Source organism: Myotis nattereri (assembly GCF_964212035.1).
Source record: "Myotis nattereri genome assembly, chromosome: 18".
NCBI classification, from domain to species: domain Eukaryota; kingdom Metazoa; phylum Chordata; class Mammalia; order Chiroptera; family Vespertilionidae; genus Myotis; species Myotis nattereri.
This window is the reverse complement of record NC_138093.1, coordinates 15056311-15077499: the sequence shown is the minus strand read 5'-3', so window position 1 is coordinate 15077499 and position 21189 is coordinate 15056311. Positions and strand designations below refer to the sequence as shown.

The 21189-nt window shown below is 64.4% G+C and overlaps 2 protein-coding genes across 2 annotated transcripts; both read right to left on the bottom strand.

The window, feature by feature from the left end:
* Positions 1 to 71: 71 nt before the first annotated feature.
* On the bottom strand, positions 72 to 15728 carry ZBTB7B (zinc finger and BTB domain containing 7B). The gene is made up of 4 exons (XM_081112507.1): positions 15703 to 15728; positions 15447 to 15547; positions 2669 to 3819; positions 72 to 2298 (listed from the first exon to the last, which is right to left on the bottom strand). Exons 3-4 carry the CDS (start codon positions 3811 to 3813, stop codon positions 1833 to 1835), a joined length of 1611 nt encoding a protein of 536 aa, XP_080968633.1. The 5' UTR covers positions 3814 to 3819; positions 15447 to 15547; positions 15703 to 15728; the 3' UTR covers positions 72 to 1832.
* A 4881-nt stretch (positions 15729 to 20609) lies between these two features.
* LENEP (lens epithelial protein) lies at positions 20610 to 20831 on the bottom strand (the record flags this gene model as incomplete). Its single annotated transcript, XM_081111919.1, has 1 exon — positions 20610 to 20831. The coding sequence occupies one exon, from the start codon at positions 20829 to 20831 to the stop codon at positions 20610 to 20612; it is 222 nt and encodes a 73-aa protein (XP_080968045.1).
* Positions 20832 to 21189: the final 358 nt, after the last annotated feature.

The window sequence follows — 21189 nt, the reverse complement described above, 5'->3', positions numbered from 1 at the left end:
CTGCCTCTCCACCCCGTCACCTCCTGACCCTCCCACCTGCCCCCAAATAAAGGAACCAAAGGTGGACGATGTGAATCTTAAATTATTATTATTTCTTCCTGTCACTTTTACACCAGAGGTGGGGGGTACGGGGAGGGGAAGGGAACAGGAGAGGGGGGTTGCCTCCCCCCCTAAGGCACTGAGTGGAGAAGCAGCAAGGAGGGAGGGTGGAGGCCACACTGTCCTCACTCCCGAGGGATGGGCCCCAGGTCTCCCCAACCTTGGGCTCCCCTATCACCTGAAATGCTAAGATGAGGCCCAGAGCAACCCGACCTCCCCCTACCCCAATATATTACAACATTACTTTTTAAATAGATTCAGGGACTGGTCCCACTACCCTCCTCCCCGTGACCCTCCCCCCCACGACTGGGGGTACCTGGGCAGCTGTGCAAATGGGCATAGGGGTGCATGGGAGGGAGAGCACCGGGCCCCTGAACCTGCCCCTTTTAAGGAGGGGGAGGGGCCGCGAGGTGGGGGGTGGGGGTTATAGTGCAAGGCAGAGCCCAGGCCACAACGGGGGGTCCAGCACCCAGCGAGGAAGGGGAGGGGGCGGAATTGGGTCGTTAAAAATCTGAAACTAGATCTGGACAAGACCAACAGAAGAGGCTATGTACAGAAGAGGGCGGGTTCGGCCTCAGCAGAGCCCGGCTGGCAAGGTTCGGGGACATGGACTCCTTCCCCGCTCCCGGGGCCCAGCGAGCAGCTCTCTGCGGGCCTCCATGAAGGGGACCGGCTCCCCAGCCGCGGGGGGGAGGTGACGGCGGCCAAGTGGCCGCTGGGGGCGCCCGCCCGCGAGGGGCGCGGCCGCCAGGTGGCGCCGGCGAGCCCGCTCTCCGCCCGGCTCCCCAGCCCCTCGCCGGCCCACACCCAGCGCCGCGCCAGCCCGGGGGCGGCGTGAGTCAGGGGCGGCAGCAGCCCGCACCTGGGCGGGGAGGAGGCGGGGAGGAGCAGAGGGTAGGACACAGCCCGGCCCGCCCTGCCCTCTGGCCCCGGGGAGGGAGCGGCGGGAACAAGACATTCCCTGCCCGGGGACGCGGGAGGGGAGGGGAGGACCGAGCAGAACTGCGGAGCAGCACCCCTGGCTGGGCGGGGCCCCTCCCGCTGCCCCCAGGGGCAGGCGAGCCAATCGGGCCACCCCGCCCCCTGCTTCTCCAGGACCCCATGACTCAGCGCTGGGAGCTGGGCGGAGGGGGACTGGGATGGCTCCTTCCTTACAGGCCCAGGCCCCCCCCCCCCCCCCCCGCCCCCGGTCGGTCATTCAAGCTTCTACCTTGCTTTCCCCCACCTACCCTGCTTTTGCCGCCCCCCCTTGCACGGCCAGGAAAAGGGAACAGAAACCAGGAAGGAGGGGTCTAGGAAGGGAGGGGCTGTCCTTCACCCCCTGACACAGCCAAAGCCCCAAGGGGCATGGGGGCAGGGCAAGGCTTTGGTCCCAAGCCCCCCACCCCCTAGAAACCCGCATAGCCGAAGAGGGACCCCACAAATCAGAAATACATTATTGCTTCTACTCCCCAGGCACAGCTGGAGACAGGGACCCCACCTTTACAAGAGAGCTGTAAGTATATACATAAGATCATCTGGATCACTCCTTGGGAGACCACCCCAATCTGGGGAGCCTTCGCCCCAAAACCTTCCCAGCTTGGAACTGGAATCAGGGCTCTGGGGAGAAGGGGATGATTTCTGACGCCAGGGCGGTTCGGTGCTCTGACCCCAGCTCTGTCTGTCCTGCAGGCTCCCACTGCTTGGCATGGGTGGCCCCGCGTGTGCTGCTCCAGCCGGCCGGCCCTCCCTCTTTAAGAGGACTCCATGGCACCTTCGGCCTGCGGAGTGGTGGGTGCCCCCTCCTCCTCCTCGTCATCAGGGGGCCCTGGAGTGGAGACGGGGGGCCCGGTGGGGGCCGACTGCTCCCAGAATCGAGACAGAGAGAGGCGGAAGGTGTCCAAGTGGCCGTTGGAGAGGTCGAGGCCCGCGGGGGACGGCGTGGCGGCCGAGGGCGGTGGGTAGTGGGGCGGTGCATCGTCCTTGCGGCGCCGCCGGGTGCGCACCTCCAGGCAGTTCTGGCCCTTGAGGTGGCGCTGCAGGTGGTCCTCCTTGGCGAAAGCCTTGTGGCACAGGTGGCACTCGTAGGGCCGGTCCCCTGTGTGCAGGTGCATGTGGTTCTTGAGGTCGTAGCTGTGCAGGAAGCGGGCTGGGCAGTGCGGGCACGAGTAGGGGCGCTCCCCCGTGTGCTTCCGCATGTGGATCTTCAACTTGTCATTCCTGGCACAGGCGGGAGCGAGGAGAAAGGGGGGATGTTCAGGGCGGGGTCCTGGCCAGATTCCCAGACCCTGTCCCACTCCCAGCCCTCACCATTTGCTCCCCCATTACTGCCCCAGCATCCCCTTGCTGACTTCGTCTCAGCTTGGCTGGGCCCAGCCACCTCCTCTTTCATGCCCCACACCCATCCCTCTTGACTGGTCTTCCTATTCCGGCCTCTCTCCTCATTCTGGTCACCCCCACCCCCACCCCCAACCCCACCCCCACCCCGACCCTCCAGGATCACCCACTTCCCCACTTCAGGGCTCAGGACTCCTTTCTCCCGCCCCCATGGCATGGCCCCCTGCTGGACCCTCGCCCCACGGATGCTCACCGGGTGAAACGGACGCCGCAGACCTCACAGGCAAAGGGCTTCTCGCCCGTGTGGGTCCTCATGTGGCGTGGCAGTTTGCCTGCCCCGTGGATGATCTTGTGGCAGACGGGGCACTCCTGGGGCATCTGGGAGCGGCGCTTGCGCACTCCCAGTTTGTCTTGGCCATCCAGGCCTGGTGCCAGGGCATCCTGGTGCAGGGAGCTGAGGTAGGCCATCAGGTCGGGATCGATGGCATCCTCATCCGAGCCCAGCTCCTCTGGGGAGAGCGGGGGCCCCCCGACCTGTGCCAGCCTGTAGGTCGGGGGGTACACCAGCTCCTCCTCCTCTTCCTCTCCTTCGAAGGGCTCATAGTTCAGGGGCCCCTCCGGGGGTGAGGCAGTCCCTGTGGGAGGACTGTAACTGTCCCCCAGCCCACTGCCCCCACTGCTGCCCACTCTGCCGGCCACCTCCTCCTCCTCATAGGTCAACGAATGGGTGGGTACTGCGGGCACCTCAGGTACTAGGTGGTTCGCCCGGGTCCCCTTGGTCTGCAGGAAAGCTTTGCGGGGCTTGCGGCTACGGCGGGCGACAGGCCGAGGGGGCGGTGGTGGCGGCGCCTGTGGAGGGCTGTCTCCACCATTGGGAACTCCCGAGGCCGTGGCCGTGGCAAAGGCCTCCAGGTACTGGCGGGCTCGCTCGCAGTCGTCCTCGTCCGGGCTCGGAGCTTCTAGCCCGCTGCCCTGCAGGATCTCCATGCAGGCGGCGATGACACAGGGGATCTCCAGCAGCTGGGCGGCCTGCAGCACGGCCGGCATGTTGGCGCTGCTGGTGGTCAGTGTGGCGGTATAGGCAAACTCGAGCAGGGCTCCCAGAGCCTCGGGCCCCACGAAGTCCAGCTCGCACACGCCTGCCCCTGCTCCCCCCACGGCTGTCCCGCCGCCACCCCCAGCCCCCATGACGGCGCCACCGCCCTCGGTGAAGAGCTTCTTGAAGTAGTGGCTGCAGGCAGCCAGCACGGCGCGGTGGGTGCGGTACTCAAGGCCCTGCGTCCGGATGGTGAGGTCGCACAGGTGGCCCAGCTGGCGCTGCTCGTTGAGGCAGCTCAGGAGCTCACTGCTGTGGTCGGGGAACGGGATCCCAATGAGGTCGTCCTCGGGGCTCCCCATCTTCTCCTGCAGGGTCAAGGAGAGGGCAGGTTAAGAGCGCTCAGCCCTGCCGGGGGACCCCGGGAAGGAGACCCAACACCAGCCAAGGCTTATTGGCAGGTACTACGTGCCAGATACCCTCCCACCATCCCTGGAGCGACAACGGTCCATTTCACAGACAAGGAAACTGAGGCACAGGCAGGGGAAGTGACTTCCCAGGTGAAGCAGGACAAGGGTTCAAGCAGAGGCGGAGGGCCCGGAGTCTGTGTTGCTCACGGTTCAGCCTCTGTGGGAGCAGCGGCCTGACTTTCGGGCCCCTGCCTGGGACCCCTCCGCGTCACCTGCCCCACTCCCCAGCCCCGGGAAAAGCACTGGGTGCGAGAGGGGGCCTGGGGCCTGATTCGGGCTGAAGGCCGCTGCGTGGCTGTGGCGCCGGCCTGTCATCTGAAAAGTGTGATGGAGCCTTTCAGCAGCCTGGAGAGATTCACATTGGACCAAGGTCTGCTGGAGGCCCGGCAGTTGTTTTAACTGGTTATCTCCCTGAAGCAGGGTGGGGAACCTTTTTTTCTGCCAAGGGCCATTTGGATATTGATAACATCATTCTCAGGGCCACCCAAAATGATCAACTTAAAAAGTAGCCTGCTGTCTTTGGTCAGACATTTAATTAACTCACCCCTCGTGCCTTGGTAGGGTCAGACCCACGGATTTTGCAGGCCGTATGCGGCCCAAAGCATCGGGTGCACAGTAAAGCACTCGGCACGCGGGAGAGGCCTCTTCCCAACACCCTCCTCCTCCTCCCGTTCCCCCCCCCCCCCCCCCGTCCCCCTCCCCTAAAAATGCATCTCCCCTTCTATCTACCCTCTTCTAAAGGCCAAAAGGAAAACAGCTCCCAGCATCCCGTGCCCGCCCCCCCACATCCTTCCCTCCCCCACGGGGCCAAGGAGCAGCAGTGCTTTGCTGGGGTGTCGCTGGCTCCGGTGCTTCCTGCCCCGCAGATAAGCATCGTCCCCGCCCCTCCCCCACTGCCAACAGGCCAAGTTCCAGTCCCACCCCTCTCCACCTCTGCTACCACCACCACCACCACCACCTCTCCCTCTCCAGCTGGCCGGTCAGCAGAGCCTCCCCCCATCTAGAGGGCCATCTCCCCACCTCTAGGCTTTCCCCCACCCGGCACGGCCACAGAAGACAGAGCCAGCTGCCAGCAATCCCAAGGCTGGGGCAGGTAGGGGAACGGGTGGTGGAGGGAGTCTGGCCTGGAAGTGTGGAGCTCTGCTTCAGGTCTTGGCTCCGCTACTGGCTGCGGAATGAGCTTGGGCAAGTCATTTCTCCCGGTGCGCGTTAATCTCCTGAGCTCTACCGGGAGGGGGTGGAAGGGGGGAGCCCTGAGGGCTCAGCCCTTCAGCCCTGACGTTGGGTGGATCTGGAGCCACTGGAGACAGAGTTGGGGCCTGGAAAGAGCTGGGCTCTGGAGTCAGCCAGGCTTGAGTTTGAATCCTCACGCTGCACTGATTAGCTCTGTGACCTTCAACAAGTGATTTCATCTCTGACTCTCCTTCCTCATCTATAATGTGACTCCTAGGATGGTGGCCACGAGGTTAGATGAGACCAAGTGTGGCGCAGTGCCTGACACAGCAGGGGCTCAATAAAGGCTCTGGCCTTGGGAGGGAGAAGCCAGGCCTCGCCTGAGGGCAGATTCCACTGCACAGAGGCGGCCTGGCCTCCTCTGGGAAAGCTACTTGGAGACAGGTCTGGCTCCCTCCCTCAGTCACCCCCAGGGAGTCAGGTTACTACCAGCGACATGACCTTGGACAAGTCACTTCCCTTCCCGGGGAGGCCTGCTTCCTGGGCTGCATGAAGGACTTGCCTAGATGATCTTTTTCCTATGTCACTCCCAGTAGCTGCTCAGCCCCGGCCAGGGATGGGGAAAGGTGTGTGGGGGGGAGGAGTTCCTCTTTAAGACATAAGAACCGCATTGTCTGTGCCTGCCTCCCTGCCTGGCACCTCCATGGCGATGCCAAAACTGCGCCGAAGCTTTGAGTGGGTAGCACCCACGTGTCTATCTTGGCGCCTAAGCCACACCTAAGTGGCCTTAGAACAGTCCACCCATTCCCACCCTAAACCTCCAAATCCCTTCTCTCCCTCTAGGCCAACCCCTGTGGGAGCTCTCCCAGTTCCCTTGGGCTCTCCTGCCTGAACATTACAAACAGTACAAGTGACGAATGGCTCCCGGACTCAGGAACAAACAAAACCCAGTGGGCAGAAGCAGCCGCGGCCACTTAAGCAGTAGTGGCCACCCTCCTGGGCCTAAGCAGATCCTGTCCTTCCAGAGGGGGATGGGTGTGGCTGTCCTCCTTGTCCATTGGCCGGGAGCTGGACACCCACAGGCACGTGGCTCATCCCATCCCTCTCCCTCCCTCCCACCCCACCCCACCCATTCCTGCTGCTAACGAAGCCCGCCTCCTTTCTCCCACCCCAAGGCCAGTCGCCGTGGCAGCTCGGTGTGGCGGGGGCATTGACTGGCTGACCCTGCTGTCCGGTCAGAAGCTCAGGCTGGTACACTGTACAGTTCGCACCAGGCTTGGGTAAGGGTGGGCAAGGGTGGGTATTTAACCCCTTAGGTCCAACTCCAATGCCCATGTCACCAGGGAGCAATGAAGGAGGGAAGAGGCAGAGGACACAAGACACACGTGGGAAGGGCAGGTATTCATATGGTTCTCGAGCTTCTGGGAAACTCCCCCAGTCCTTACCCAGGGCTCTGGCATCCATGCCAACTTAGGTGCCACCTGGAACTATGCTGGTGCCAACCAGGCCAAGGGGGCACTCCTAGCCCCATCATCTGGGAGGGGTAGATGGGGTGGAGGCCTCCCCCTTCTTTCTGCCAGGGTGGGGCACTGGTGCCAGGATGCCCACCCCACCTTGGGCACCCTTCCCACCTCTGCATCCCAGAGGGCCCAGCCCCCTGACGCCCCAAGAGGGCGGCCCATCCCCACCCAGCCTGGCATGCCCCCTCTTGCTAAGACCTTGTGGGCATGGGCGTGTGGTGGTTGGGGGGGGCAGCTGTGCCAGGGAACCAGGCGAGGTCTGTTTGGTCTGTTTGCCTGGTAGGGGGAAGAACTGGGGGCCCCGCCCCATCACTCCCCCCTTTCCTGCCACCCCCCGAGGCTCCCCTCACTGTCAGGCCTGCTAGACCGGCCAAGCCAGTGGGCAGCTCTCTTGAAACTGGGCCCTGAGTCAAGCCTGCCCCATCATTGGTGGGGGGAAGACTTTGGGGCAAGAAAGGTAGGAACCCCTATCGCCTACCCCTCAGTGCCCAGGGGCAGCTGCCAGGGCGCATCCACTACCAAGAACCACGAGGTAGAGAGAGGGCAGTGAAAAGGAAAGGGCTTGGGAAGGAAAGGAGGCCAGAGCTCTTTCCAGGGCCGACCTCGGGCAGTGGCCAGTGCAGGGATGGGGGCACCAGGGCCAGGACTGCTGGCTCGCACAGCTGAAGAGCTGGGATACGAGGCCCTGAACAGGGCAGCTGAGTAAAGCTGGCCCCCCTTCCCCGCACCCTGGGGATTAGGGGAGTGAGGCTTAGTGTGGGGGGCAGCAGGCGGAACCAGGATTAGCAGCGGAGAAAATAGATATGGGCCCGAGACACAGGCACACAGAGCCCCCCCTCCGCGGGCTCCCAGGCCCCCACCTCCCTGCTCTGCCAGGGAGCCCAAGGAGCCTGGGCAGCCTCTCCAGGTGCAGCGGCCGGGGGCGAGGGCGGAGGAGGACCAGGCTGTGACGCCCTCCTGTCGGGGGTGATGGGGAGACCTACGGCTCTTCCCCGGGGCCTTGGCACCTTGGCCGGCCACCTCCCCCCCCCCCACTTCTTTCTCCTTGCAATCCCTCAACTCCCACCCCAACTCCAGCCTCGGGTTCTCTTCCTGTTTTTTTTTCTTTTTTGGAACTAAGTTTGCACGAAGCCAAGGGCTTTGGCCTGTGGCTGGACCAGAGGGTTGGGGAAATAGGACAGCCAGTCCAAAGTCCTCAGGGACCCAGGAATCCTAGTTTCCCCAGCGTCTCCCACCCCCTCCCAGGGCCTCTGGGGCCCAGGGCTGAAGCCATCTGGACCGCCTAGTTGGGAAGGCAGGGTGAGGGACGGAGGTGAGCCCCCGATGGGTTCGAAGGGCTTCGCCCAGGGATGCCCAAGGCATGTCTGGAGCCCTTCTTTCGCCACCCCAGCCCCTCCAAAGCGAGCGCAAGACTTCCCCATCCCCCATACGCTGCTTCCCCCTCCTAACCTCACCACCCCCAGCACTCACACTTCCTGGGGGCCTAGGCGGGGAAGGGAGACCGCAAGCCACGCCACGAAGGGGAAGGAGGCAAGGGGAGCCGGCTTCCCGGTGCTGTTGGGGCTAAGCTTCTCCTCCCTCAAAATCCCCAATTCCTGGGGCTTCACTCCTGTCTGGAGGGAGACCTCAGCATTCCCTCCCATCTTCTTTCCCGTGACACCAGCCCTCGCCCACCGCCTCTCCGCCCGCATCTGGGTGCTATGAGGAAGATAAAAGATGGCGGAGGGAGGGATGGGGGTACCTCCCTCTTCCCCAGCCTTCCCCACTTTATCTTGGGGGACCCCTGCCCATCAGCCACTCTCCACTCTTGGCCCCTTTTCTTGGCTTCCTGTTCTGTCCGCTTCGTGCCTTCTCCGACCCTTGTCCTCTCCACGACGCATTCTCCTGTCTTCCCGGCCCCGGCCTCCACTGCGGGCCCGGCCTCCACTGCGGGCCCGGCCTCCACTGCCGGCCCGGCCTCCACTGCCTCCGCTGAGTCTGGAGGCCTCTCCCTTCCCCTCCCAGTTCTCTCTCCCAGGTCTCTCCCACTTTCTCTATTTCGCCCTATCCAAGGGTCCCTCCCCTTCTCCCCAGGCAGCCTCAGCAGAGAGAGGGACAGAGGAACCCAATCAAGGCCTGGTCTTGCCCCGCGATGGCCGCGTTAGGGCACCCATGCCTCCCTTCTGGATGAAGCACAGGACCAAAATCGGGGGCCAGTTGGGGAGCCTGGGTGGGGGGGTACAGTGAAAGCGGATGTGGGAGGCGGGTAGGACAACCTAGGCTTCTCTGCCCGTCAGAGTTTCCAGCCCTGAAGCTGCTGGACTTTCCCCAGAGGGTGCCCACCCTGAGCCAGGCAACCGCCCTTGGACAGACCGTGGCCATCAGGGTTCCCAGCAGGGTCCGCCTGAGAGTGCCAGCTCCTCTTAGGGCCTGAGGAGATGGCACAAGGTGCCAGGGTCTGCCCTGTGCCCACCCCCTCCCCCCAGCCTAGTGTCTCTGGCTGGGTAACTGAGCCGACTGGTAATCGCACACCCGCCAAGCCGACAGCAGAAACCTGAGCCCCCCAGCCCCAGAGGACACCCCAGCTCGATCCCCGGAGCCCGGCTCCCTGCCAGCCTGTCCAACCTCCCGTCCTGGCACCGCACAGCAATCCCGGGCTCCCGCAGGCCCCTGCTTTTGCTCGGCGGTGCTGCTGGGTCCCCAACACACGGAAGCTCCCCCCCACCCCCCCAACGCCAGCTCCTCAGAACCTCAGCTCCCTAACCCCCAGAGAAGTTCGGACACCCTCTTCCAAACCTGTTTTTCAGTCTCTCTCTGACCCTTGTCCAATTCTAGGCCTCCGAGCCTCCCCTAGGGCCTGGTCTCCCAAGCCAGCGCGGGCCTACTCACCTGAACGCTGAGGGGCCTTGCCGGCAACTCCTCTTGGCCCCTGGGGGGAGCAGGTTGGGAGGGGTGGGGGAGGGCCAGGCTGGGGGGTAGGTAGGGTGGCTGTTCCCCGCTCCAGCTCCCTCCTTCAAAAGGGCCGCCCACGACCTGGTCCAGCCCCTCCCCCCTACAGCCTTAACTCTCTGGGTGCTCTCCCCCCTCCCCCCAGCTTGGAGGGAGGGGTTACCAGAGGGCTGGCAGCGTGGGAGAGGGCCTAGAGTCTCTGCCTGTGGTGCCCCAAGCCCCAGCTGTACCCACCCCCGCCTGCCCTTAGTCCTAAAAGGGGAAAGAGGTGAGCAGGAGGAAAGGTAGGAGCTAGGACAGTCCAGGAGGACAGAGGTGAAGAGGAGCAATGGGAGAGGCGGCTGGAGGTGGGACCAGGAGAAGGAAGAAGGGAGGGGAGGGGACAGGAGGTGGCTGTGGCTAGAAGAGGGAGGAGGGGAACCTTGGACAGTCAGTGCCAGGGTGACAGGTGCCCAGGTCCCAGCCCCTAAGGGCATGTGGTGGGACCACAAGGAGGTCCTCCAGACCCCAGTAGGGCCCTCAGCCCCCTTGGGAGGTGGCCGAATTCTCTCCACCCTATACTGGGCTGGGGCCCTTAGGGGCTGGGCAAGGCGGCACCCCGCCCTCCCCATGCCTCACCCCAAACCCACTCACATACCACAGTTCCTTGCTCGGGCGCCAGTCCCTGCCAACCAGGCCAGGGGGTAGCACTTGTGCCAGCCCCCAATGGCCAGGGGGACCACGGGGAGAGAACTGGCCGGTGGGGGGTGGACAGATGGGGGGAGCTGTGGGCACCGAAAGAGGAAGGAGCTGCGAGGGGGCATCTGCTGGGAAGGGCGCCTAGCCCCACCCCTTGCGCAAGCAAGCTGCTGCCACCCTGGCCGGTTGGGTGGGACCCGCCTGGGCCTGAGGGGCAACTCAGGAGGGCTCTGAGCCCAGACATGGGTGGGCCACAAGGTCCCACTTAAACAACACCAGTGGTCTCTTATTCCTGGAATGAGGGGCACCCTAGTGTCCCCCACACGCTAGGCCATCCCAAGTCCTGTGGATGCCCCCCAAAATATCCCTTCCCCTTTCCCCCCAACAGCTGCTGGCTCAATGCCGCTGGCCTGCTGCCCCTCACCAGCTCCCGTCCCGGTTGGCACCTACCCACCAGGATGCTGGCAGTCGTGCCCTCTCTCCCTCCTACCCCCCTGCTCCCAGCGCCCCATGCCAACTGTGGGCCTGGGGTGGGGGAGGGTCACCCCTGTGCCTTGGTGCCAGCCAGGCGGGCCCAGGCCCCTAGGTCCTAAAGATAAAACCCAGGACCCTGTTCTCAAACAACCTCGAGGCAGCACATGGGTTAGGCCTGCAGGAGCCCAGGAGGACAGCCTGATGAACGGTTATTGAAGGCTCCGCGCCCCAAGGTGGGGGCCTGCCACCAGGCGCCAGCCTCCCGGCATTCCCCCTGCCCAGGCGTTTGCTTGGGCACCAAAGTCCCTGCAATTCCTGAGAGCCTTAATGCCAGAAACCTAAGAGGGCGTGGGGTGGGGCTGCTGTCTGCCCTTTGATCCCCATAAAGGAGGGCGCCAGCCTAGAGGGCAGGGGATAGGGAGGGAGTCCATGGGGCCCCTCCATTTCACCCCTGCCAGGGGCAGCAGGGCAGGGTGTGGGCATCTCTTGGGTGGAGTCCTAAGGTGACAATGGTTAGCATGTCTCAGCAGGGGAGATGGATGTCAGTCATGGGAACATGGTGTCACAGGGGAACAGGATAACGAGAACCAGGTAGGGGGAATGCAGAGGGTGCCCGTGTCCCAATTCATCCCAATCCTGGCATGTATTTCCACCCAGAAACATTTCCAGATTGAACCCAATTGAGAGATCAAGGACTACAACTCCCAGTATGCACTACAGTTGTTTTGCATACACCTTGGGAGTTGTAGTTCCCTTGAGAAGCCCTGAGCTCTTTCTTCTCTTCCCCAGAGTCCTGCTGATGGGGTGGGGAGGGCAGAGCAGAAGACCTGGTCACTAATCTCCACGGGGACTGTGTTTAGGAGAGATAAAAGGCTGGGAGGTCCATGATGGGGGGAGCGAACCCCTGCTCCCAGGCAAAGGGGGGAGGAAAGGAGGAAGGAAGGAAGAGAGGATGTCTGTTGAAAGGGGCATATGGGTGGGGAGGAGTGGGGGGGCAATGGAAACAGGAAGGAAACCAAAGCCAGAGACATGAGGTCGAAAGCAAGGCTTGGTGGAGCCCCACTCCGAGGCCTGGCCGGGACAGGGACGGCATTTCCCCATGCCAATCTGGTGGCCTGGGGAGGCAGAAGGGGAATTGGTAATGTCAAGTGACAGCAAACTGGTGTGTTTGCAAGGGGGTCACTGGCTACGTTTGCCTGTCACCAGCGCTCTCTCGTTTGGGGCACCCCAATCCCTGGACCTGGCACAGGTATTTGGTGGCTGGGAAGCTCTGAAGGCTGATTGGGTTCTGGAATACTAACAGGCCGAGAAAGGGGCCAGGGGACATAAGGGACAGGCCTGAGGGGAGTTCGGTGGAGTGGGGACAGCCCAGGTGTGAAGTCAAGGCATTGTGCTGGCAAATGAGGATGCTGTTTATCCTCCAGGGCCTACCCCACCCCTCAGGGCCGAGGCCATGCAGCTGGGAGGCTTCGTGGAGGAGAGGGCTGAGATGCCAAGGCCACCGGCCTCCCACCCACCTCGAGAGCGAAGAGGGCAGCCCTCTCTGGTCTGTCTCCCTGTGGTCTTTGCCAAGGGGAGTTCCCCCCGGTGCCAGGAAGCCTGTGAGCATTAAAGGTGCCTTTCCTCAGTGGGAGTGGAGGTGAGAAGTGGCAGAGGCTCTGCTTTGAGACCACTTTGCTTGGCTCCTCAAGGCTCTAGGACAAACGCTTCCAGGCCCCAGCCAAGACTCGCCAAGACCTGGGTCTGGCTGGGTGGGGTGGGGGTGGGGGGTCTTTCGTGCCCTTCCGAAGCCCTTGATGGTGGACTACAGTAGTCCTCACCCCTTCCCCCCAGTCCCCCAGGCCCGCCTTGGCGCCTGGCCGCCTGTGTGTTGGCAGGACTGGGGGTGGGGGGGCGGCGAGGCAACTTCAAACTGTCCGGGCAAAACGTCAAGTTTACTCACGAGTTTACTCAGCAGAAGGAGGGGGAAGAGGCCAGGGCAGGCACACCCCATGCCAGGGTCCTATCTGTCCCCACCTTCCTCCCTCACCCTCCTCTTCAGCCCTAGGCCAAAACAGGCATGGGCTCCAAGGCCTGGTGCGGAGCGGAGCAGTCCTACCTCTCAGAAGGTCAGGGAACCAAGCACACCAGAGGCAGGAAGCCCTGAAGCAGGCCCGGAGGCTTCTATCAGAGGGCAGTGCCCGGCCGGGAGTCCACTCACTACCCATCCTGGGGCTTCGGCGCTGGGTTAGAATTGGGTCTCTTAGACACCAGGAGGACGCAGTACCAGGCCAGGCCTCCTCTATCTGAGCAGTCCCCTAGGCAGTGACTTCTGACCCCAGATGCCCAGTCCCTGGCTGTGCCTCAGGCAGCATAATGCCATCTGGGCAGCCATAGAAGCAGGGGCTGCTGCTCTCAGCCTCGTCTGGGAATGGGGGACTAGCACCCCATATGACCTACTTCCCCTTCCTCTCCACCTGCTTTCATTCTCTGCTTCTCTGCCCCCAGCCATCACTGTCCCCTCAGAGGCACCCGGTCCCCCATGCCCGTGCTCGCTGGGCCCCCCTCCCCCACCCTTCCCTAGGGTGCCAAGTGCAAGCACACAAAGGGCCCGATGGTGCATTGTTAGCCCAGCCCCCGCTGCCCGCCGCGCCCTCCTGGGGCAGGCACTAGGCCAAGGAGGAGTTGAAGGCCCTGGGTGCCAGGGGGCACCACAGGGAAGGGGGACGAGGTCAGCACCTGTCTCCCGGACACTGGGGTGCACATCAGCCGGAGCCCAGCCGTGATGAGAGCGCCTCCTCAGAGCAGGCCTCTCTCCTTGACACCTGAGCCCAGTGGGCACTGCCTTCTTTCTTCCCCAGAGCCCCTTTCCAGTGGCATTAACCCCTTCCTGACCCCTGTGCTCAGGCTGGGGGAGGTGTGGTACCCAAGGGAGGGGATAGTGTCTGGGGGTGTCAGCCGGCTGCATGGTGCCCACAGCAACCATGTAACAGAGGCACGCTGGGGGAGCTGGGTCCCGGGGGCCAAGGCCAGGAGGCACTGACAGCGATTTCTTCTTGTTTCATCAGCTGCCCCGGAGGGAGCCCCCTGCCCTTCGCAGTCACCCCGAAGGAGGAACACGAACTACCACCCAAACTCGGTCACAAGCATGTCCCTCTCCAGACCAGCACAACACTCCCCGTGCCCACTCTCCACTCCCAACCTGATGCCCACTCCATGCCAGCTCTCCCAGCAGTGCCAGGCAGGTACAGGGGTGACCAAACCAGTTGGTGTGTGTGTGGAGGGGGGTGGGAGCAGGAGGCAACCCCATAATCCTCCAGGCCTCACCCCCCCACACACACATACATCCCCAGGGAACAGAGAGTTCCTATCCTGGTTTAACCCCTCGCTGCCCAGTCTGGCTCCCCCTGCCTCCGATGAACTGTCTCCCTCCTCCAGAAATAAGTTGGGGGAAGGGGAAATAGCTGCGCTGACTCATTCCCATTCTCAGCTGCAGCTAAGGGTCTCTCGGGCATCAGGGCGGGGGTCAATTCAAGAATGCCCTCCACCTGGCCCGGAAGCCAGGACAGCCTGCTGGTCTCCCCCTCTCCCCAGCACCCACTTCCGGTGTCCCAAACTAGGTCAGCAGCGCTCGTTTCCTGTGGGTCAGCTCGCACCAGCTCCTCTGCCCCTCCCCTGCTCCGGACCCAGGCTCCCCCCTCCCAGGGCGCCCCGAGGTCTCACCACGTCTCAGCCGCCCTTTGATACGTGGGGGTTGTGCGGGGCGGGGGGCAGGGACCCGCCCTCTCTCCAAACACCGGCTGGGCCGGGGCGCCTGGGCAGGCACGTGTCCGGGCACAACCCGCTGCCCACGCCGCCCCCCCCCTGCGGCCCCCCCTGCTCTGGCCGGGACACGTCGCTCGCTGACTTGGGGTGGGGTGGGAGGAGGGAAGGCTGGGAATGGGAAGCGGCGCCCCCCGCCCCTGGCAGCCCGCTCCCGGCGGCGCGCGCTGTGGGCTCCGCCACGCCGTGGCGACCCCCACTCCAGGCAGGGCAGGTGCGCCGGGCGGCGGGGTGCGGGCGACAGAACCCCTCCTCGGCACCCGCCCTCGCTCCGGGTCGAGGGGCCGAGCGGGCTTTGAAAGGTGGCGGCGGGACTGCAGGGGCAGGGGGAGTGGGACGAGGGCCGGCGGAGAGAGGGGTCGATGGAGGCAGTCGCTGCGCCCCCCTCCCGGGGCCCGAGCGCGGCTCTGGAAGCGCAAGAAACCGAATAGTCCGGCTGGTAACTTTCCCCGGGCCGGGCCGCCGCTCTCCGGCGCTGCCCCCACCCCGCATGCAGCTGGCCCGGGGCCAACCCACAGCGCCAGGGGGCGCGGGGGGCGGGGAGGTGTTGTCCTAGTTAGAGTCCGTCAGCCTTTCCATTCCCTCCGCTCCGCCGGCCCGGGGGTCTCCCCTTCGAGTCGCCAAGGGGACGGGGGGCGCGCTCGGCGCCGCCTCGCCCTCTCGGCATCCCGGGGCCGCCAGGCTGTCTGATCCCCGAAGTGCAGAGAAAGTTTCTGGGGTCCCTCCGCCGCGGGCGGGGAGCGGCCGGAGCGCCTTCTCTACCTTTCCTCCCAGTGAAAACCCATTCCAAAGAGCCGACGTCCCGGGAAGGCGCTGGGAAGGGGAGTGGTGGGGACCTAGCCGGCATGCGTGTGCGTGGGGGGGTCCCACTCACAGGACGGACGAAGGACACTGCAGTCGTTTGGAATCCGGGGGACCCCGGGCCGGGAGACAAAAGTGGGGTTCACTCACCTCTCCGCCGTGGGGACCGCTGGCTGGAGCTGCCGAGGCACAGCGCGTGGGGAGAAGCGCGTCCCCCGCCAGGCCCGGGGGCTCGGGGCCCTGCTCCGGTCCTGGTCAGAAGGCCGCGGTCAGTCGCGCGCCGCGCTCTGCTGGGGGGCTCCTCCTCCGCAGCCCTCGGCCTCCTCCTGCCGCCCGCCCCCCCCTCGGTCGCGAGAACCGTACATTCACCTGGCTCCCACCCGCCCCCCCTCAGGGCCCGCCTCACCTGTCCTGCTGTCTCACCTGTCCTCCAGCTTGCTTTCCCCCCATCCCTCCCCTCCCTCCCCCCGCCCCCTGCCACCCCCCAAACTCCCCCCCCAACCCTTAGCAACACCCTCTGTCACTTCCTGGTTTTTCACCCGCCCCCCAGGCCCCCCTCCCTCCACCCAATAAGGACATAAACTTCAACCCCTTGGTCCAGCCAGTCCCTGCAGGGCGCAGATGGGTCCCTCCCTCCCCGCTCGCTTCCACCCCGCTCTTCCTTAGCTCCCGAGCCTTTCCCACCCGCCTCTTTTCCCACCCGCTTTCCTCTCTATCTCCTTCCCCCTTCACCTGCCACGGTCCCTTTCCCTCTCTCCCTCTCCCTCTCCCCGCTCTAGCCCCTATCTCCCGCAGTCCACCTTAACGCGAGCTCCGCCCCGGGCCCCCATCCAGCCCTCCGCAGCGGCCCCGCCCCGCCCGGGCCCTCCACCGCCCCGTCGGCCCATTGGCCCGAACACCCGCCCATCCCCACTGGGTCCCGCCCTGCGTTCGGCCAGGAACGGGGCGGAGCCGAGGGGCTGGCCTGAAAGCTGGAGGAGGAGGGGCAGGGGCGGGGGGCGGGGGTGTCCGCAGCGGCCGGAGAAACGAGCACCCCCTTCCAGGGCTCCCATTCCTCCAAGAGGGGTTTTCTGTAGGGTCGGCACCTCGGAAGGGAAGGGTACAAGAGCTTACAGAGAGGCCAGGTGGGGGCGAGGCGGGGACTCAGGGGATGGAGGGGGGTCCCGGGAGGGGCTGTAATCAGGTCAGGGCCCCGGGAAGCGGGGGGAGGGGAAGCCACCAGGCCCTCGGCCCCAGCTCCTACGCCCCATCCCTCCTCCCCCAAAGGGAGCGGGGGAGTAGAGGCTGCGAGCACCCTGCGTCCCTCCCCACGCGTGACGGCGCCCCGCGGGGAGGGATCGGCGCCCTGGGCAAGCATCCTCTGCGCTCCAGCCGCTGCCACTGCGGCCTTGGCATTGTCAGAGGGGAGGAGCCGGGATCGAGAAGATGGGGGGGTAGGGGTGGGGATGGGGGGGGGGGGGGAGGCTCGCTCTCGCTCCAGCTCCGGGCCTCCAGTTCGCGGCTTCCCGAAATGGAGAAACTGAGGCTCCGAGCAGGAGGGACCTCTAGATTGGGATTCGCGGAGAAGCAGGTGGGGAGGGGGCTGCCCGGGCATTTTAGGACGTGTGGGTTTGGAGGGGGCCAGGATGCGACACTCAGGGCCCCCCGATGGAGGAAGGTAGCCGGTGAGGGACACTTCCAACTGGGCCTGCGGTGCTGTGTACCCCAAAGAGCCCCTCCCCCCGCTAATGTCAAACGGAATCCCATTCGGACACCGCGGGCCCGGTTCGGCTCCCCGCGGCCGGCCTGGCCGAACTGGGTGGGACTCGCTTTCTCCTCCCCAACCCCCTCCGCAGGGGGCCTCCCTCCCTTTCCAGCAGGTGGCTCCGCCGGGCACCAGCTCAACCTGTTGGACCACAATGGGCGGTGCCAGTGTGGCCCTGGCCCTCACCCGGGCTGACCCGAGATCCCCGCGCAGGGGAGGGACAGAGTGCCGGCCCCTCCCTCCTCTTTCGGCCGTGACTCAGCCTCGGAGCTGCTGCCGTGTCCCAGCCAGGGGCGGAAAGTGTGAGGCGCCCCTGCGGGCCCAGGCCAAACCAAACAGCCCCCCACCCCAGACATTATCTCACTGGAGAATTAGGGGGGCTCTAGGAAGGAGGGGGGCAGCGGCAGGCATGGGGCGCAACCGCTAGGGGAATCCGCTCCGGGTTTTCCTCTCGTCCCTGTCCCCCTTGGGTCCCGAGGCTGGTCACTACTCCGGGTTTTCTTCTGGGCCCCGCCGGTCAGATTCCGGTTGTCGAGGGCCCGGCCCGTTGGGGTCCAGGCCAGGCTTTCCCCCTCCCTCCTCCAGCCGTCGGGGTCGCGCTGGTCTGCGGAGCGGCTGTGCCAGGGCCGAGGCGGCCGTGCCAGATGCCCCAGTGCCAGATGCGCCCGTGCAATGCAGAGGGGGCTGCTTCGGGGAGGAAGGGGCACGGCCGAGGGAACGGAGGGCGGGAGCGTGTCACCGGGAGGGCAGAACCAGGCCTCCGCGGGCAGTGGAAGGGCGGGCGCCTCGCTTGGCACCAGCCCGTAGGTACAGATAAACGGACGGCGCCCGGCGCCTCGGGCTCGCCCCGTCCTCCTCTCCGCGGGGTGTGCCCGAGGTCGTGCTGGATCCAATTGGATCTTTCCGGGCCGACCTGCCATTCCCCGCTGGATTCTCGACCCTCCCGGGACCTCCCGAGAGTCCCTCGGTGACCCTCCCACGTTTCGCTTCGTCTGGTCCACGCATCTCCCTTCCTCGCCCAGAAGTCGGGGGGGAATCCCGACTTGAAATTCCCGCCTACTCCCCAACTCCGGGCCCTCAACGCCCCGAACCACCGAGACGGCTGCGGCCGGGAAACGCCGCTCCCTCCCCCGACCGCGGGCCGGGCCCCTGGGGCCTCCGCCACCCCCGCCCCGCCCCCAGCCCTGACTGGAACTGGGAACCCGAGGGCAGGTGTTGGGCCTCCTGGGGATAGGGGGCGTCCCAGCGACGCCCGTTCTAACTTAAATCTCCAGGCGGCCAACTAGGTATTCATTTGGGGGGAAGCAGCAGGAGGTGGGTGAATACCCGGAGAATGCAGTGCTTGACCACAGAGAAGGGGGGCCCGGCTGGAGGTGCACCCTCCCAGGGAGGCTGCTACCTGCGCTGCGAGCGGCTGCGGAGCCACGTGCTCCAAAGGGCAGCCGCCGAGGAACGCGATGCCTTAGACTAGACGTCTAGAGCCTGGAGGAGGGAGGTTCTGCCGGGGGAGTGGGGGGGTCCTGAGTGAGTGGGTCTGGGGGCCTGTTCTGGAATGCGGGGGGCCGAGCTGGAAGCGGAGCGTCGATCTGCGCCAGGCGCCCACCTCTTCCCTGCTGCCCCCCTTCCCCCCGCTGCCTCCGCTTCCCTCGAAAAACCCGCCGCCCAGGAAACCGCTGGGGGCGCTCAGACCGCAGCACCCCCAGCTCGCCGCCCCCCGGCGCCCCACCGCGACCGCCCAACCCACCTGAAGGGGCCGTGGCTGCGAGGGTTGCCCCCCTCCCGCCGACTCCCCCCCGACTCCCCCCACACCTGCGGGCGGCGCTATTTATAACTCGGCGCCGATTCCGCGCCTCCCTCCGGGCGGGCGCCGGCTGCCTCGCCAAGCTAATCGTCGCGGGGATCTCTGCGCCCCCCGGGGCCGGGGAGATAAATTTAGCTTCAGGAAGTTCGGGGGAACATTTTCCAAAACTCCACGTCCCAGGGAAGGCGAATCAGAGAACCCCTCTGCTCTCAGCCTCCCTCCAGCCAGCCGCCAGGCGGCGCAGGTCCCCAAGTCCCTGGAACCCAGCTAAGAGTTTGGGGCGCTGCCTGGGAGCTGGGATAGGTGGAGGTGCAGGCGAAATATGGAAGGGTGCTGAGGGCTGGAGGTCAGAGCGTGCGGAGAATGGCCGGGAGAATGGGTGTGGGTGCGCCCGGACAGCCTGGCGGACGCAAAGCCTCAGCTGGGAGTAACTGAGAAAGAGGCGGCGACTTCTGCCTTTTGAAGGGGAAATAACTCACATGCAAACGAGATGCAAATAGGGATGCAAATAAGAGCCTTGGCCCTTGGGGGTCTGCGCTCTGGAGCTTATGAAACGACCACCACACACCCCATTCCAACGGCCTTACTGGGAAACTGTGGGACCCTCCCAAGATCATCATTATAATAATCCAGTTTATGGCGTGTGGCTCCCCGTAACACTCCGCTATGACCTCTCTCGTCCACCGGTCTTTCCTACACCATCGAGGGCCTTATATCCTGGGAAATCCGCTGGGAATTCTGGTGTCATGCCGCTCCTCCTCCTCAGGCAGGTGTCCTGTGGCCTGAGAGGGTCCCAGGGCGCAGAGGGGCAGGTGAGGTCTTACCCATCCCGCCCTATTTTGGCACTTTACTTCCCTTCACCCCTCCCCCACCAACCCTCTAGGACAGTGGTTCTCAACCTTCCTCATGCCGCGACCCTTTAATACAGCTCCTCATGTGGTGGTGATCCCCAACCATAAAATTATTTTCGTTGCTACTTCATAACTGTAATTTTGCTACTGTTATGAATCGTCATGTAAATATCTGATATGCAGGATGTATTTTCATTGTTACAAATTGAACATAATTAAAGCATAGTAATTAATCACAAAACAATATGTAATTATATTTGTGTTTTCCGATGGTCTTTAGGCGATCCTTGTGAAAGGGTAGTTCGACCCCCAAAGGGGTCCAACCCACAGGTTGAGAACCACTGATCTAGAACCACCTCCTTCCCTCCCTGCTCGCACCCGCCCCCCCCCCCCCCCCCAAGTCCCTTGCAGTGCGGACTTTTTCTGACATGGAGAACTTTTAGCCACAGGCCTATTTATTACATCTATAGCGCAGGGATTCTCAAACAGAGATATTAGGGGGCAGCCCCTTCCTGACACTAAGAGGATACGGCAAGATCAACCATCTGGGCTGGTGGGCTCGCTGTGCCAGGCTTGGAGAAGTGCCAGGTCCTGCCGCAGGCTTGTTAGGGTCCTAGCCAGCAGGCCAAGGTCTGGCGCACCAGGGCTCCACCAGAGGTGGGGGCTGGAAATGGAGGCCCAGCGATGAGGCCGGTCTGAGACAGACGGCACCGACCCACAGCGGGACCCACACTTCACTCCTGGTTTGTGGCCCATCCTTGGTCAATGCAGCCGGCCCGGGAGTCTTGCTGGGGGAAGAGCTGGGCACTAAAGAGAATAGAAAGCTGGGAGACGGTCTCTGCCACAGCGGCAGCAGCCATGCCTCCTGTCTGCTTGTCCTCCTTGCTCACCTGCACGAGGCCAGTCCCCTGCTGCCATTAATCCAGGAGCTCCTTGACACACCAGCAGCAGAGGAGGACGTAGAGGACCTCCCTCAGGGTGCGCTGCAGGCCCTCCCACCTGGTGCCCGTCTTTACAACAGGCGCCCGGAGCCCAGCGTCTGGCAGGGCCCCTCTGTCTGGCAGGGCCCCTCTGTCTGGCAGGGCCCCTCTGCGGGAGAAAGGGAGGGCCTGGGCTAAGGGCTGTGTGGGGGCCTGCATGTGGGCAGCAGCTCTGAGGAAGGGTGTGGGAGCTGCCCCTGGTACCTTTTATCAACACTGTCCCCCTCCACCCCCCCCCCCCCCCCAGGCTCATGACTACAGGGACAAAGGCCCCAGGGTCTGACACAGGGAAGGTTCTGGGCCTGAGAATGGGCTGAGTCAGCCCCCATGAAGGAGGGTGGGGTTAGGAGGAGGAGGATCTGGCCACTCCATCTTTCATCCTCCACAGCCAGGCCAGCTCAGCTTCCCTCCCTCCAGCCTGAGCCTAGAAACCTTGGGTGCCCTGCCTGGTTGCTGGTACCCCCAGTGGTTGGCACAGCTCCCTGCTTCTGCCCCCTGGTGGTTGGCAGTCAGGATC